Genomic DNA, 17505 nt, shown 5'->3' with positions numbered 1-17505 from the left:
AGAACTGTCAAGACACTTACAATGCAAAAAACATCAACAATTAACAACTTTCAAAAATGACCATTTGGAAGTTCCAGACTTTTCGGGATCCCGAGCACTCTGAAAATACCGAATGGTCATTTTAAAAAGTCGTTAATTCTCGAAGTTTTCTGCATTGTAAATGTCTGGAACTTCTCGGAAAATGTTAGTTTTATTTCAGAAATGCAACAACAATCACTTAAGGTGAAAACGACGTGTAGAATTCAAGATTTCCAGAGCTTCGGGAAATTTCGAACATTTTCTGTCCTGAAAATTTCCGAGAAATTGCGAGTTTTTCCCCATCCTGAATGTCGGGATTTGAAAAATTTCCAGTCCAGATCCCGTCCCTACCAGTCGGGAAAGTGATCTTGTTCAGCTCCCATATACTAGGTGAGCATTGCTTGAATACTTAATGCACCCCAAGTGATATGATGATCCTTATGTGTGGAAGCATTCTCTATGCAGCATATTTGCCACGGTCGATGCTATACTCTTCCTCCCCAAAAAAAGGAGGACATTTACAGTTTTCTAAAAATCAGCCCGGATGCTGGACAGACACCTAAAAAGGAGGACATGTCCGGATAAAAGAGGACGTCTGGTCACCCTACCTCGGTATTAAGGTAAAACCGGGAAAAATTGGCCCCGGCATGTAACTATTAATGAAATTAATCACTGTTTAAAACACACTTCACAGTAAGAGGTGGAATTCGTTAAACTTTGTTTTGGTAAATTCTCATCCTTAAATATGTCAGTAAGAAAATCCATCAATAAATTGTTCATGTGTGTTTGTTATTTGACTAATATTTTCTAATTCATACTTCCTGGTTCAAAAGTAAAGTAAAGCTCGTCCTGATTATATTTTTTTCATCTAAAATAATGAACACTTTTTGTTGTTTTAAATTCCTAACTTATTTCTTGTTCTCACGAGAAAAAAATTGTCCCAAAGAAAATAGTACCTTTACTCACTATGTTCTCTTACATAACAAGAAGAAAACATACAGGGTAATGCACATTTGCAACAATTCTGAATAATTTACAGAAAAACATTTATGTAAATGGTGTTGCAGATATATTTAGACAGTATTATAAGAACTGTTACGTGTTGTAACAAAACTAGTGCTATTATTTACAAAATATTTAGTAAAAGATGAAAGTCTGTACCATAATGTCTATGCATTAACTACTTGCTAGTCATCATATTCCATTTCCTGATAGTAGCACAAGGTACAGTCAAAAATGCTTGCAAAAATTATGTCCACTACATGTTCTGGAAATTTTTTGTGTCATATAACTATTATTACTCATACTGAATCAATTTTTTCACTTCCTTCACGTGTTCAATCCTAAAATTGCATCTTTAAATGAGAATTTGTCAAACATTATTTACAACATGATGTCTTCAGTGTTTTGTTATGAAGTATTTGCATTTATTAAAAAAATGAAAAAGATGATCAATAAACATAGTCGCAAATGATTCTGCTACGCACTATTTTCCAATCAGTGATACTCAGCATACAGTTCGCGCTTTTCTTCTGCTGATTGAGCCTCCACTACATTATCATCACTACAACACAACATACCAAATGACCACGGAACTAAGCGCCATCTCCTTCCTTCTGTAGATGAGCCCGCTCCATTTCCTGTAAAAAGATGGCTTATGGTTGCACCACTACCCAATATCCACCTTTTGTTATCACCACAAGCTCTACGGTGAACCAACAGTATGAAGCCACATGAACCAACACTACTTCGTGATGCATTCTCAACAAAGTGTTGACGGTGATATGTGATAGATTGTGAATTAAATTTATCTAATAAGCAACCATTCGATTGATCAACCACTGGTCACTGTATAGTTTTTTTTTATTCAACAACTGTACAAATGCTTAAATAGTTGCTTGTTTTGTAGGAAAAAGCGTGCTTGGCTACAAAGTACATACGTGTATTCTACTGTATTTACATAGTGGTTAAGCAGCAGAATCATTGTGTGATTATGTTTACAAATACCTACAAATACCTAACAAAATAGTAAAGAACGAAGATAATTTCATTTCTTCATTCAACAATATTATCCAAAATCAGGGAATTTAATTTTAATTTAGGAACTTTGTACATATTACAGAAGAGAAAACTAAATTTCTCATAAAAATTATAATGAAAAGCAAATGGTGAATTGTAGAAATTATGAAGAATGATCTGAAATAAATTTTCAGTAGAAGAAAGACTAAAATACTCAATCCTAGCACTTGGCAAGGAGAATTTGTATTTGTATGAAATGTAATTTTATAGCAAGAATGATCTTTGGTGAAGAAGCAGATAACAGAACTAGGAAGAAACCAAAATTAATATATTCTTTAAATATTACCAATTAAATTACTTAGTATACAATTCTTTACTATGATGCACAATGTCAATCAGTACTTACAAAGCATGAGTCGTGAAGAAATCTCATTTTTATGCTGAACAAAATATGCTGTCATTTATACAGATGTCACAAGGTTTAAGAGCATAAAAAGTAGATGTATACTGGAAATGGCAAGAAAATACATTGAACAATGCTACTGCAATGTAGGGCATTTAAATGCTATTGCTGGATTATATTTTCATACATATACCACAATATAAACACCATATTTGCAATAGGGAGTCAGTTGGGTACCCGACTACTATGCAGGACACCCAGGTGGGTGGGTCTCAGTTGGAATTTCTTTTTGCATTATCCCTGCATAAATCAACTCAGAATTCACCCAGCTTCCCCTTAATGGGTAACTAAGGGTAATCTGGGGGGTTAATATTAATCTTTGAAAACTAAGGCTCATGCTATATCACTGTATTGGTCTTTGTATCAGAAAGTATTAGCTCAATCCAAACATCCTGGGAATTTTACAAATGAGCTATCCATTAAATTCTAAAGCTTGCATGTAACCAAATGGATAGTGCTCTCACCTTTGGTGCAAATGAGCATTCCACAGCGGAAGCTCCAAAAAATCCTGTGTTGATCCAACATTTTCAGGACAACGGAAAGCTGCTTGAAAGCAATACTGGTCGACTACGATCTCAAAAGTCATTAAATGGCTTCAATAGAATTCGATGCTCTGACAGCTACTCATAAAGGTTCTAGCCCTTAAGGAGCTGTTGCACCCTGCAATTTGATTCAGTTTAGTTTAGTTTATTGGGTGAATTCTGGAAAAAAATCTGCATTTTTGAGAGCTTGCATCACTTAACATCTTTCAAAACCTTAGAATTTTCATTCACAGACAGGAAAAACTTAACAAGTTATTTAACATATCATGTATTTCATCTCACATTTCCTACCGACAAAGAATTTCTAATATGCCCTGCAAATCAGTTCTGCATTTTAAAATGTACTCTTCTCGCCTATCTGTTTTCACAGAAATTTTAAGTGTGCTTTGACTTTGACTGCTCACGCATATGTACATCTATGACTAAGTAATATTTAACTTGATGTTTGGGGAATTATAGTGATCATTTGAAAAAAAAAAAAATAATACCACATGAAAGGAAGAAATGACAGATCTATTTGAAATAATACAGAAACTAATGCAATACCAGCAAAATTTCTGCAGTATTTTAGAAAACCAGTCTAAAATTCTTGATTTCTTCAACCTAAATATTGTGCACAGCATTACAGCACTTTGAAAAATATGTTTGCGAGTGTTTATAGTAGATCAGGCAGCGAGTGATTTACTTGTTACCCAACTTACCAGTACTTGCTACTACTATTTTAACAGCAATAAATTTCCCCAAGCGGTGAAGTGTTTTATTTCAGAAGCTGCTGTTTGCACAGCATTATTACTGTACTTATGTGTGCTTTCTTTTTTATTGCTCTACTTGTAATTGTTCTTAGTGAAGGGAAAATGGGTGGCACAGAGAATTTTGGCTTCAATTAGCCTGTTACACACTCCTTGTACAATCTTCAGTGGGTACACCACATCAGATCATTAAATCTGCATAAACCAAAAACAACATACTTCAACCATGTGTCTAAAGCAATTTAAGAGCTCAAGTTGGAATAAGTGCATATATATTTTGTTTACTATTTATATTATGAACAGAACATGGTAAAACAAACTGCAAATGATGATATTTCACAACCTTCTCTTTCATAATTCTTGGACACAGTTACAAGAGAAGTGATGAGTAAGCCAAAGAGCTTGCAATAAATCTTATCTGAGAGAAGATTGTAGTTTGACTTTATAATGCTTCTTGTAACTCCATAAATGTGAAATTTTGCCAAATGCCATCTTTTGCAGTTCTATGCACAATATGTTGTTCATGATTATAAATAATAATAATAATAATAAATTTTCTTTAATAATAATAAATTTTCTTTATTCAGCGGGCGAGGTTCAGCCAACGGCTGCTCTGCCACCTAACCCTTGTCAATATGATAATACATATGAGATTATTATAAACTTATGGATATTGTAAAAAAAGACATATCTGGATTTTCATCTTATGTGCTATGACTATTGGACAATGAAGGTTCTGAAAAAAAAAGTGTCAAACTGGGCAAGTTCTCTGATTTAAGTATTAGGAATGGAAACTACAACATTTGTGAAAAACGTTCCAGGACTGATTTTTTTATTCTTTACCTGTGATAATCAAACACAAGAAATGGGTGTTATTCAGTCACCTGATATGTGTTCTGAATAGAAATGGCCTTGGAAGTGTTTCCATGTAAACACACTAGGTGGCAGGACTGTGCTTAGCAGCCCACTGTTTGGCTTGTTGGCGCATTTAGTTGGAAGTTACACAAGTGTCGTGATGGACGTGCATTCCGAGCAGAAAGTTAACATTAAGTTTTGTGTTAAGCTGGGAAACCCCTAGTGAAACATGGAATATGATACAGCAAGCATTTGGTGACAAGTCATTATCGAGAAGCCGTATTTTTGAATGGCACAAAAGGTTTCGGAAGGGCAGAGATTCAGTGCAAGATAATCCAAAGACAATGTTGATCCCATTTTTTCATGCTAAAGGTTTGGTGCACCATGAATATCTGCCTGAAGGACAAACGATGAACAAAAACCTTTATACTGACGTCCTGAAACATTTGCGTCAAGCAATTCTGCGGCGCCGTCCTGATTTGTGGGTATCTGGGTAGTGGTTCTTATTGCACGACAATGCAAGGCCACATACTGCTTTATCAGTTAAGGAATATCTGGCCAAACATCGTATCTCTGCTCTACCACATCCCCCACATTTACCCGACCAGTTCTGTGTGATTATTTTTTGTCTCCCCGTGTGCAAACACCGCTGAAAGGGAAGCGTCATGAAGATATTGGTAGCAATCCAAACGGTTTTGTGACGGATGTGCTGAGAAGCATCCTAGATGAAGCGTTCCCTGCTTGCTTGCATGACCTCCAGAAACTGTGGCAGCTGTGTATAGATAGCCGAGGTGACCATTTTGACAAAACCTCGGACCATTAGTTCCTAAGTTGAATAAATTATTTTTTACAAGCTCAGTCCTGGAACTTTTCTGACAAAGGTTGTAACCTCAACTGCGGCATTATTACATAATTTTGAACTGACACTAGAGAGCTGTGTACGGCAATATGCATGATGCTTACTTACCACTTGACCACACTTAAATTTGTGGTAGAGTTAATTCCTGTCAGCTTAGAATCAACATAGAATCAGAACTATAATTGAATATTTATATGAAAAAAAAACTAACAATTGGCCATACTAATAAAAACGAGTAGGATGCTCACACACACATTGTCCAATGATAGCAGAGTAGGTGCTCATCTTTCGATATGAACAAAGTCTTTCCTTGCATAGATTCCCACTTAGCGACATCTATCTCATAGATATATCAACATTTTTATGATCTGGCAACATGCACACATGTGTGCATACTCACTTCCGTCATACATCAGCAATCTGTGCAATTTCTGAGAATGATCTCACCTATTCACAACCAGAGCATGTACTTATTCAAGGTTCTCGACCTTTTCCATCCATACAATCCAATAAAAACCATCCCTTGTGTTCTTAAAAAAATTGCTCAATCATTCAATATTAAAAAAATAAAAATACAGTACATATCTTATTTTGAAAGTGTGTTTTCTTTTTTGGGGGATGTTTTGTTCTACAGCTGGAAAACAAATGAAATATCGCTAAAAGAAAATAGAAGCCACTTTCAAAATAACTTATTGTTCTTGTAATAATCTTCCCTACTTACATATGCATCTCCCCTCTTACGACAGTAATTTTTGCAAGAACATGTCAAACTGTTTTATGTTTTTTGCATATGACTAATATGCAGTAGTGACATAATTGCAGTCCTTACACTTGCTCTAAAATGTCTACACTTTACATATTCCTTTTAGGCAGGAAAGTGAGATAATGGTAAAAATCAAGAAGCAACACACAATGCATCAGTGCTCCAAGTGGTAATTCTTAGCTGGAGGGATGCAAGGGTGAGTTTAGAAATCTTTGGGTGGGTTGCTTGTATGGACAATGCAGTAGGTGGTGGGGGGGATACTCTATGCAAATTATCCTAGCTGAGGGGATGCTTCATTAAAATTTTCTTAACTGGCGGGGAGCATTCCCTGCATGTCCCCATTTTGAGCACTGTAATGCATGGTTGTTTTTCAGGATAGGGTGCTAGTGATAGAATTTTGGTTGGTGTGTTTTTCAATAATTTCCTGACAAGAACAATTTCCTCCTGACTGCATTACATATGCTATGAAATAACAACCATGAATGATCCCGCAACCAATAAAAACATCACACACACATACACACACACACACACACACACACAAATCAACGTTCCACTATATGAATGATCTGAAATATTACACAAATGCTTCAAAACTAATTAATTTAATCTTAAACCCTTAGTTCTGGATCAAATTAACTTTCCCTCTTCATCTTTTCTTTCTGCTATTAGCAGAAAATTGGATGATTGTTTTCAATAGAAATCAGATAAATTTTGACCTAACACATTCTCTCTCTTTTTCTTCCTCCTGCTTTCTCCCCCCTCTCACACACACATACATACATATACACTAAATACTCACATGAACACTAAATGTATATTTCACAAAATATGCACTGTAGAGGAACTTGAAACAAAAAAAACTCTTGGACTAGATATAAAAAAAGTCATTAATCCATGTTGAGTACACAAAACAGAAAAGAACACTGAAGACTTTACTATTTTGTATTTCTCATTTTGTGTGTGTGTGTACGAATATTACAAGTGTGTACGTGTTTAGTTATTTTTCGAAGTTTGGCATTGTAGCAATATTTTGCACAATGATGATGATGACATCTGCACCATGCATTCAACAATAAATTGTTTTGTGTGAAAACCTTGTCAAATATGTTTCCCATATATGTACATGCATTTAATTTATGAAAATGTCAACATAGTAACGTTTAGCTGAATTGTTAAGTATAATTCAAAGCAAAAGTGAATTATTTATCATTACTGTTAAAGCTATTACAATTTTACAATATACAAAGCAAACATTTACTGCATGTAAACTCTCCAACATTAGACATTTTAATTGTATGTAAACTTAATTCAGCATCTGATATGGTAAGAAGGGTGCATATAACAATTAACATGCCCCCATATCTTCTTCAGTAACTTGGGCATGCTACCACATGAAAAGTAATTAAGTACATTTTCTTTAACCTCGACATCAGAATTCTATCAAAATAATACTTATTTTATATATACGTAAAGTTGGAAACCACTTTTATTGCTATGTAAACGCTAATGATCGGCATCCTTATTTCTTGATCAGATAGATTGGGGGCAAAAAATATAAATAATGTTTCATCTGGAGACTAAATATTGTTGAACCCAATATATGTAACAAAAGCAACATATTAAATATACAACTAAAGTTTCATGTATTATTTTTTTCCTTGTTTTAGGCTTACCAGGGGAAAATATGAAGAAAGCTTGGAATATGTTAGATTTCCAATAAAAATGAAATGAAATCTCGCCTGTCATGGAAGGGGTTATAAAATATAGCTTTTCAACTTCAGATCATGCACTATCCTGACAATATATTATTGTGATCAGAAGAAATTTTATATTCCAGTGCAAAAAAAAAAAAAAAACATACAAGATTTATGAAAAAACATCGTAGTAGTAACGGTCTCAAATCAGTGCTTAAATACAAAACTTTGGATATTATGAAATCGATAAAATAAATATCCCTAGTGCAAATTTTACTCAAAAAACAACTAAACAAGCACATTAAAAGTACAATATTTTGGAACCCTACCTTCTGGTTCTTTAGCTATAACTGTGGAGCTCCTGTCTACACCTGCCTTGTTTAGTTTGTCTTCTGTTGGAGAGTTCAGGGAAAGGGCAAGATGTGCCGGCGAGGAGAAAAAAAAAACAGAAAGAGAAAGGACTTGTATAAACAACCAAAGCAGTAACAATGTATTTCTGAAGTGGTACCAACTTTATCCAGCGACTGTTACATCTTGCTAGTGGTGTGTTGTATTTTTTTTAAAGGTTTATTTCTGATCAAAATTTCTTATTGATTCCATGTTTGTTCGTAGCTTTACTCTGATTATCAAAAATAATAAAATAAAAAGTTTAGTACGATTCATAATCTTGAGTAATAATGCACTACTTACGGAAGCATATAAGCAGATTGCTGAAAGACTGCGTTTACTACAATTTGTATCTATGTCTGAAAACACTGATTTTGTTTCAAGATTTGGCATGTTGGCAGAGAAATTTCACGGTATTCCAGAGACCCAGGTTCGAGTCCTGGCCAAGCCTACATTTTTTGCTGAAATTTCTACACATGATTTTGTAGTTTGTACTTATGTTTCCCCAAAATTTTCTGATCACATTGTCTAAATTTGTTGCAGACTTACTTTTACATACAAAGTTCGCAGTGTTCGAACAAATAATCCAGAGAAATAATAAAAAATGGAAGGGATTTGCACTGAAAAGCATTTTACAATGAATTACTGTTCTTCGTAATTATCTGTGTTACCACATTCAGTTCGCCAATCTGTAAAAATGAAATTTAAACAACAAACCTTATATAGTGGTGGGTCTTTTATTCACTCAACATTTCAAGCAATAAACACTGGTCTTCGGAAAACAGTAGAAAATTACAAAGGTCAAATTTAATGGTATTAAAGGATTAAAAATTGAAAAAGGTAAAAAGAATCAAACTTTGACATGATGTGATAGTGTCATTTGGAGTGAAGAGTACATAAAGTAACATATGTAATTTTGCCAGAGAAATTTTATACTTTCTCCTAAAGAAGACCAAAAAATTATTAATTGAAATTTCTAATAAAACAAGACGTCACTACAGGAATGTTGTTTAAATTTCATTTTACAAATTAGTGTTAAATCAAAGAATTTTTACAGAAAGTGAAGTAAGGTTAGTTTACTTGATTCTCACAATGTCTTTCGGATGTGTTTTTTACATTTATGCAAGACATTTACTAAATTATAGAATATCCTACGTCCTCCATAATTAATGCTACTTTTAATGTAGTGTCTGCTTTGATATAGAAATAATGCTGAGCCGAGAATGATTTCTGAGGCATTCCTGGAATGACTGGTGCATGTGCAATGCCTATAGAGGTTGCTAAGCCCACATTCTTCCATGGTCAAGTCATTGTTGTTTTCTTTTTTTTCTTTGTATGCTGGATGTTTCTGTACGTTTTGCCACCTCTTACAGTCTGAAATGAACTCTGTAGAATTCATGCTAGATTTTATCGAGCTGTGCAATAAGCATGACTGCACAGTTCACAAAGCAAGGAAAGAGTAGCAGCGTGACTTGAGTGGTGAATTCTGACAAGCCTGTAATGGCAGTTCTGGAGGAAGGTGGGGGGAAGTAGCTCTGAATGTTTATCCAGCTGAGTATCAAATTGTACAAGTAATTTAGATATGTATTCACAACTGTGAAAGGGCAAGACACTTGGATATGCAGTGAACGTTTTTTTTCAGAAATTCTCTGCCAGAAGCCCAGATAAGCTTGGGGACAGTATTTGACCCAGTACATGAAAATGCTGTGTTTCTCCATGTTCACAGTGTGTTTAAAGTGGTTTGTAGATAGGTCACAACAAACATACTCTAATTTCCTAAACAGCCAAGGTTACTATTTTACAGCTCATGTTTATGAATTTATTTATTACTGTACTATCTTATTTAACAATCCTTTTCTGCCATTGTTATAAAATACAGCAGTACAACATCCATGAGAATGAATGGTGATTATATAAAATTGAGAAACAAGCATGTCCACAACAGGACTGGAATGTGAGACAGTTGATTTGTTTAGTACTATTAGAAAAATATATAAATTTGCACAATCACAAATTGGTGAAATTAAATTTCCAGCCAATTTCTATGTGAAAATTTTCACGGGTGGTCTGTACATTCAGGGAAAAATTTCCCCATTATAGATGATTTAAAAAGTTTGAGAAATACTGTGTTAGAAGAAATAAATATTATGAAATAAGTTAGTTCTGACGCATCATCTGATGTGACAAAGTGCTGTATGAGTAGTGAAACAATGAGTAACATGTAACCAGAAATTAGCAGAAAGGAAATTTAGATACCTCTATGAAACCTAATTAATTTATCTGTGAATCTGTTATTTTCTATTAATATCAGTGGCCAATAAGTTCCATAGTGGTAGACATAACTACTGAAATTAACACATCAATATGAATCAGACTTGTGGATAAATAAAAAAGTGTTACGAGTGTATTAACATTCCAACATATCTCCATTAAATATCAATCCAAGAGTATTGTTTGATGTTGTTACAAGGCTAGTGATAAGAAAGGAGATGCATGTTTAGCATTGTGTTCACAGTCTTTATCTACGTCCAGTATGAGAGCTGATCAATAACTAAGGTAACATGGACATTCACTTAGGTGCCTTTATATTTATGTATTTATTAGTAGTGCTGATAACTGCATGGTTCAGAGCACAGAACTGCATAGTAAATATTAATACATCATACAAATTACTTTATACTGGACTGACTAAGACATTTTAAAAAAGATCATTGATGCTTCAGTTGAGTAATATATACACAACATAAAAATTAAGACTCAAATGTACAGCAAAGTATTAAAAATTTAAGAAAATAAACCAGATAAACACTAATATTTAATAAGACCAGCCAACCTCCATGATGGAATGGTTAGCACAGCATATTACAATGGTTTGAATCTCAGCCAGGCATGGGTATTCTTTGAGAATGTCCCTTCATAATATCATCACTCATTCTCATATTTGCGATTAGCCAAAGGTGACAGAAAAGAGAAGTAAAATAAACCTGTCTGTACAAGAAATCCATTTACTGAGCCTTCCATGGTAAAATTGGCATTATTTCTATAACTTCAGCAATACCCAATTTATCAAGAATGTAATCATATTTTCCACAAATAATTTTGTTTCTAGATTTATTAGTAGATTTCAGTGTCTGTATATAATAACCTCGAAATATATTAGATACGAATATGTATAAATTAGCATCTCTGGATTAAATGCTTGGATAAATGTTGCGATTGTGTTGAAGATTAAAGTAGTCTGACCATATCACCTTATTTAATGATCAGCCATACATTTTACTAGCACTACACTTCTGACTAAGAAAACAAAGTGTGAGCACTAACATGAAAAGTACTACACTTTGAAAGTGAAACTAAACTAAGCACTCACATTTGGGAAATGAGACACATGGTAGTAGATGAATACAGAGAAAACTTTTGAGTACTAGTGTTCTCTGTATTTATTTAAACTAAGCATGTGCCATAGTTTTCAAAATCCATTCTTACATGGTAAACTGTAGTCTGAAGGAACGTACATATACATATAAAATTGACAATAACAAAAAATGTGCTGCACACAACTAATTACAGAAAGAAAGGAATCAGATGTCTTATTGAATGTGAAGAAGTGATGCAATTCACATTGACATGTGACGCTAAATGTCATGAAGATGGGTTAACTACACACTTTCGCAAATTTTAATTTTAATTTAATTTTGTAGTTTGAGTAATTTTAATGTCTATGGCTGATTTGAAATGCAAAATTTATTGTCTGCTTTAGGCTTCCATTTCAAACATGGAATCAATCTCCTATTCTAAAACACACCACTATTTTTTTCCCTAACCCATGCAAAAATTAACATGAAATTAAATTAAATGCAATCACATATCATTCAGAAGCAGAGCACACATTAAAAGCTCATGCAAAAGTCAATAGATTTTACTTTACATCACAGTATAACATCACACAAGATGCTTAAGATCCACCATTAAGAATTAATGGTAATAAAATTATGATGGGGACCAGAACAAGACTAACAGTGAAACACAGGAAATATGACAAACACATACACTTTTTTTCTTAAAAGGAAGAGAAATTTAACAAACAGAAAAAAAAAGTCTAAGAAAAAAGATATGAAACATACACTTTGTTTCACATCATCATCTTACCTGTCAACCCAATGGATTGTAATGTCCACAAAAAACAATATACTTTTGAAAAATTAAGAAATCCACTCATATTAGAAGCACATATACAGCATAAAGTGCTGTTTTTCCTATCTCATGCAGTTTACGTCTCTCTTTAGATATTCAGAAATGTAAGAAAGAATATATATAAAAGTTTAAATATATTTACAGAGAAAATTAGTTTAAAAAAATGTTAAATGATTTAAAAGATTAAGAAATCACACAGTCAGAGAAGGGATTATGTAGAAAACATGCGGAAATTTCAGTGGATCTCAAGTACCCCTTTTATCTGATGTGGTGTTATCAGAATTTGGGTATCTGTTGATATATATGTGTTGTACTGTGATGCTAAATTTAAAAGGGGAACTTCTAAATCAGGCAAACAGGCACAAACTATTAAACTTCTCACCATAATTTTAGAGAACTTCTACTATCTCATACAAATATTGTACCTATGGAATGCAGGTTGTCGGAAATTATACAGACCAAGGGAACACGAGTTGGACAATGATAAACATCTGAAAGGTCAGGCAAGTTCAGCATTATCACTATAAACTAACAAACAGACATACCAAGCCTTATCTTCTTTTTTTTTAATTCACACCGATGACTAGGACTGTAGAAAGATGCAGCCTTGGTCAGAAATCCATAACACGCCGAGAGCACTCGTAATAACAATGAGCACATGCTAAGTCGCAAGTGCACAGGAAAGACAAATGATATATACTGCAAATAATACTTTCTTCCTTCAATAGTGACTTACATAACAATATTTACTATATGCGAGTGGCAATATTGCAGGGCTCGACAGCTTAAGTGTTTGCAAGGTAATGTAACAAATGCAACATAATTATTCTCGACACTTCACATTCACATCTTCCAACTAAAAATATACTTGCTTGACATGACTTTGCAGGAAATGTGTCAGAAGCACACTAGGACCTCTATGAAATTTTTGTTGATACTAATATATCTAAAAGATTAACCCATTGTAATGATACCCTTCTACACTTTCAAATTTAGTGGTTTCTTTTGGAGAACAAATATTAAGCAGCATGAGGATGCGGTTACTGGGCTTAATATACTAATTTTTCCAATTATTAACATAACTTTCTTTTCCAATGTACAATGAATGTGTATTTATTACTTGAATGTGCATATTCAGAAAACACATTTTTCTACAATTTTCTGGGTACATCATTGCTATACTGAATTAAAAGCAGCAAACCTCATTACATTAATCACTTAGTATTATCTTAGAAATATTTCTCCCTATCCAAAAATTTCAAATATAGTTTACAATGCACTAAAAAACATAAATGAAATTTCCTGTGATAGTTTTGCACTTTAATCAAGTTCTCCTTCAATCTTTTATGTATGAAAAGAATAGAAGTTGTAACAACATTAAATGTCTATGCTTGGCAATAAGGTTTTAATAAAAATTTTATTTCCTCTTTTATAAATTATTCTTGCTTGTAACTACAAAGTTATAGTCCCAGGAGGGGGAGGGGTATTATGTATTATCGTCTAGAAAAAAATAAGATAAATTATTTTTCCTCAGCTGATGATGTTTGGTGCATTAGTCTTTTCTCATGATATACAAACTACAAATTTCAATGAAGTTCTTGTATGAATCAGTAAGTTTGCCATGCATTAATAAAAAAAATGTTTGATTTTAGCCTTGGAAATTACTCATTATACTTGGTTATCAAAAAGCAATAATTTCAGTTAATAATTTTATTTTTAAAAACATTCAAGCCCTGCAAAGTTTTATGATTGAAAATATCGAACTGCTTCTCTAACATGTATACAGCCATCTAAATGAAGCTGCTATATGGAACACAAGAAATCAATAAATGCAGAGTAACACTAGCCAGCTAAATATGCTACTATTTTCATTGTAACAGTAAAGACTTTGATTGCTACAAACTACAACATAGTGCAGAGCACAACACCTGCATGTGATGAAAGTGCTAAGCAAAGCTGTGTTGCTTTAAAATGGCACTTACAACTATGTCATCAAAACTATTTGCAAATTACAAGCACTATTATATCTATACAGAAACTTGTATTTTCTGTAATGACAAATTTTAAGACTAACATAACAAGATGAGTACAATTAGATTTAGATGCAAACGGGATTTGTTTCAGCACCTTGTTTTAAAAAAATTAATATTACTAAACAGAACAAGATTTTCATTATGTCAAAAGATTAATACTTTACTCATGAGTACGAGTCAGCAAATTTACAAGATAAAAGTTCAAATCTTTGGCACTTTTTTTTTATTATTAATTTACGAATATGTTATTTGTTAATAAACGGTAGTAAATACTTTTCAAATGATTTAGAATCATTCTAATATAGAGGGTCTCCTTGATGGCCCTTGCACCTTGCAATCAGCAGGGGTTCCAGATTTGACACCTGGTAGAGGCACATAGTGATTCGAATCCTACTTTCAACTGTGGATCCCTATCTGTGCATGAAGTGGACTTAACAAAACTCAAGCTGCATCTCTGCAGGTGGCAGGGATCAAAGCTATGACAAACCTGTGATTTTACTACAAATCAACTTTTCCATGGTTTCTTAGAAATCTTTCTTTATATTATAAGGCATACTGAAAGCACTTACCATCATTCAATTAATCCCTGCATCAGTAACCGATAATGAAACTTATTCTGAAGACTATGTGCATCTCGGGTGAAACTTCGTGCAGTGAAACTTCGATTTTATGTTTTTCAAGGCACCAAGGTGAAAAAAACTTAAAATGCAGGAAAATGTAAACTCTGGGAAAATGTTTATAACATATGACATTATTAGGACCATGAGGAATCAGTGTATAACATGGGAAAATGTAAAAATCGAGGTTCCACTGTATTTCTACTTGCAATGAACTCTCGACACTATTTTCTGAATCGCACATTTGCACGTTTTCAATTTTCCTACAAATGAGTGCCATTTTAATCTTGCATTTAGTGCTATTGGGAACAAATTTTATTATTTAGCAATTGAAACGTGGATTATGAAACTTAATTAGTTTGTTGTTAATTCAGAACATATCTTTGTTTTCCTCTTTAGAGTTTTCTTTGTTTGCATGTTTAGGTTGCATTTTGTTGAAAGAAAATGTAGAAATTTTAACATTATACTTAAGATCTAACATCACGCCATTCAGAATCCTCTTCTGACATAAACTTCAGTGTGTCTAAATCAAAAGAGCATAAAAATTATATGCAGAGCAATCACAATATTGTAAATACTTCAGTTTTTAGAAATTTGTACAACTTAGACAGAGCCAGGGATAATCAAGTTTACATATTTCTTCCAACCCAATAAGTTTATGACGAAACTGCACCCAACTCTTACACTGCAAAATAATCCTTCTACACCAGTACTAAGAAAAAAAACAACAAAATCTGTTCCACAATTGACAAATGGTTTTACCAATATATACGTTCAGGTGGTTTGTGGTGGTGGTGGTTGTGATAACGTAATGCCGCCATGCAGTAGCTTCCTACTTGATTAACTGTTTTCCCGATTTTCACTCAAATTAACATTAAAAACACACACACACACATACATACACATGATAAGGTAGTTAACCACGCAGTTTTCTTAAAAGCAGTTGTTGCCTTGTGTTATGGATTTTTGGCCTTCATAACAAATAACAGGAAAGGAGTGAGTAACATTTTTTTTTCAAAAGTTGTTATCCATGCCACCCATGAAAATCCTGCTTAGCAAGGATAGTCTATTTTCCTTTGACTTTGCATGCTATAGTTGAACATACACATCTCCAAAGTGAGATACTAAAGTGAGAGAAAAAAAACCCAGCCAGGAGAAAGAAGTTAGGCAACACTGCATTGAGAGGAAGATAGGAGTTAAACACAACAGAACTTGCTAATGGTATACACTACAATAGTTGGAGGTACAAAATATCACTACCAATGGAAATGTTATTAATTGTTATAGCATGTGCATTGGGTGAAAGTTTGTAGGCTAAATATTAGATATATAAATATCTATTGCAGTAACATATTTCAGACATGTAGGACAGAATAAGTCTCATAAAACATGAAATATATGTATTTTGACATTAATACTCATTTCTAGTTATATTGTTATTATTTTTATGAACTCATCAGCTAATACAGCAATCATGCAACACATGCACTTATTCAAATATGAACTATTTGTTTTCTTTCCTGTTTTTGAACTGGACATTACAATATCAAAAACAATAATTTTTTTATGCAAGTCTTGATTCAATAAATGGTATAGAATATCAATGATTTGGAAAGTAAAAACACAAAGCTTTGAACAGAACAGAACTTTGTTAAATTATTTCTAAATTAAACAGTTTTTTCATCTTCTTGTAAGCACATTTCTTTCCTGGCTTGTTTTTTATATGTTTTAACTGTACCTAATAAAAGTTGCCTTGCCGTAAAGTTGAACAAGTAATCTACTAATGAAAAAGGGCTTTTGTTAATCCATTAGCAAATCTTATTTTTATTATTGCTTTTTCAAGCCCAGAAGTAAGAAACAAAATTATTATAAAATTTTCACAAATATCAGTGTTAGGTATGGATAATAATAGAAAATGTACTTTACCTTTCACGTCATCATCTTCAATTGTAGTGCTACTGTCAGTCGACTCTTTCACCTGCGAGCCGTCTCCCTTTTTGGTAATGATGCTTCGACCTATCAGAAGAAATGTAAAGCTGATATTTAGTATTTCCCAGCATTTTGTGCAAATTTAAAAAAAGAAAAAAAAACACATATGTTTTACAAATACATCTTTAGTAGCTGGAAAAGTTTAAAATGACATCATAAGAGGTTACGTTAAAAAAAACAGCAACATACAACTGAAAATGGTAATGCTTTATAGGAGAGGAAATTACCCTCAAAATAACCCTACAGCTATTCTTCATATAATTAAATATTTTAAACTAATTTGATAAACTGGCAACTGTCAATATCATATAGTATTCAGA

General features: G+C 33.2%; 1 protein-coding gene across 14 annotated transcripts in view; it reads right to left on the bottom strand.

Moving 5' to 3' along the window:
* The window catches only part of CaMKII (Calcium/calmodulin-dependent protein kinase II), a 394054-nt gene that overhangs the window by 58989 nt on the left and 317560 nt on the right, over window positions 1-17505 (bottom strand). For 10 of the 14 annotated variants that reach the window (XM_083131299.1, XM_083131300.1, XM_083131301.1 and 7 more), the window contains exons 12-13: window positions 17123-17212; window positions 8295-8357 (exon numbers count right to left, since the gene is read on the bottom strand). In XM_083131299.1, coding sequence (XP_082987425.1) covers window positions 8295-8357; window positions 17123-17212 — 153 coding nt within the window. The remainder of the gene's footprint in view (window positions 1-8294; window positions 8358-17122; window positions 17213-17505) is intronic. The other 4 variants (XM_083131307.1, XM_083131310.1, XM_083131312.1 and 1 more) reach the window with 1 other exon arrangement.

The sequence above is a fragment of the Lepisma saccharinum genome, chromosome 11 (genome assembly GCF_977018435.1).
Source record: "Lepisma saccharinum chromosome 11, izLepSacc3.1, whole genome shotgun sequence".
In the NCBI taxonomy this organism is placed as follows: Eukaryota; Metazoa; Arthropoda; class Insecta; order Zygentoma; family Lepismatidae; genus Lepisma; species Lepisma saccharinum.
This window is presented reverse-complemented; position numbering and strand designations above follow the sequence as displayed.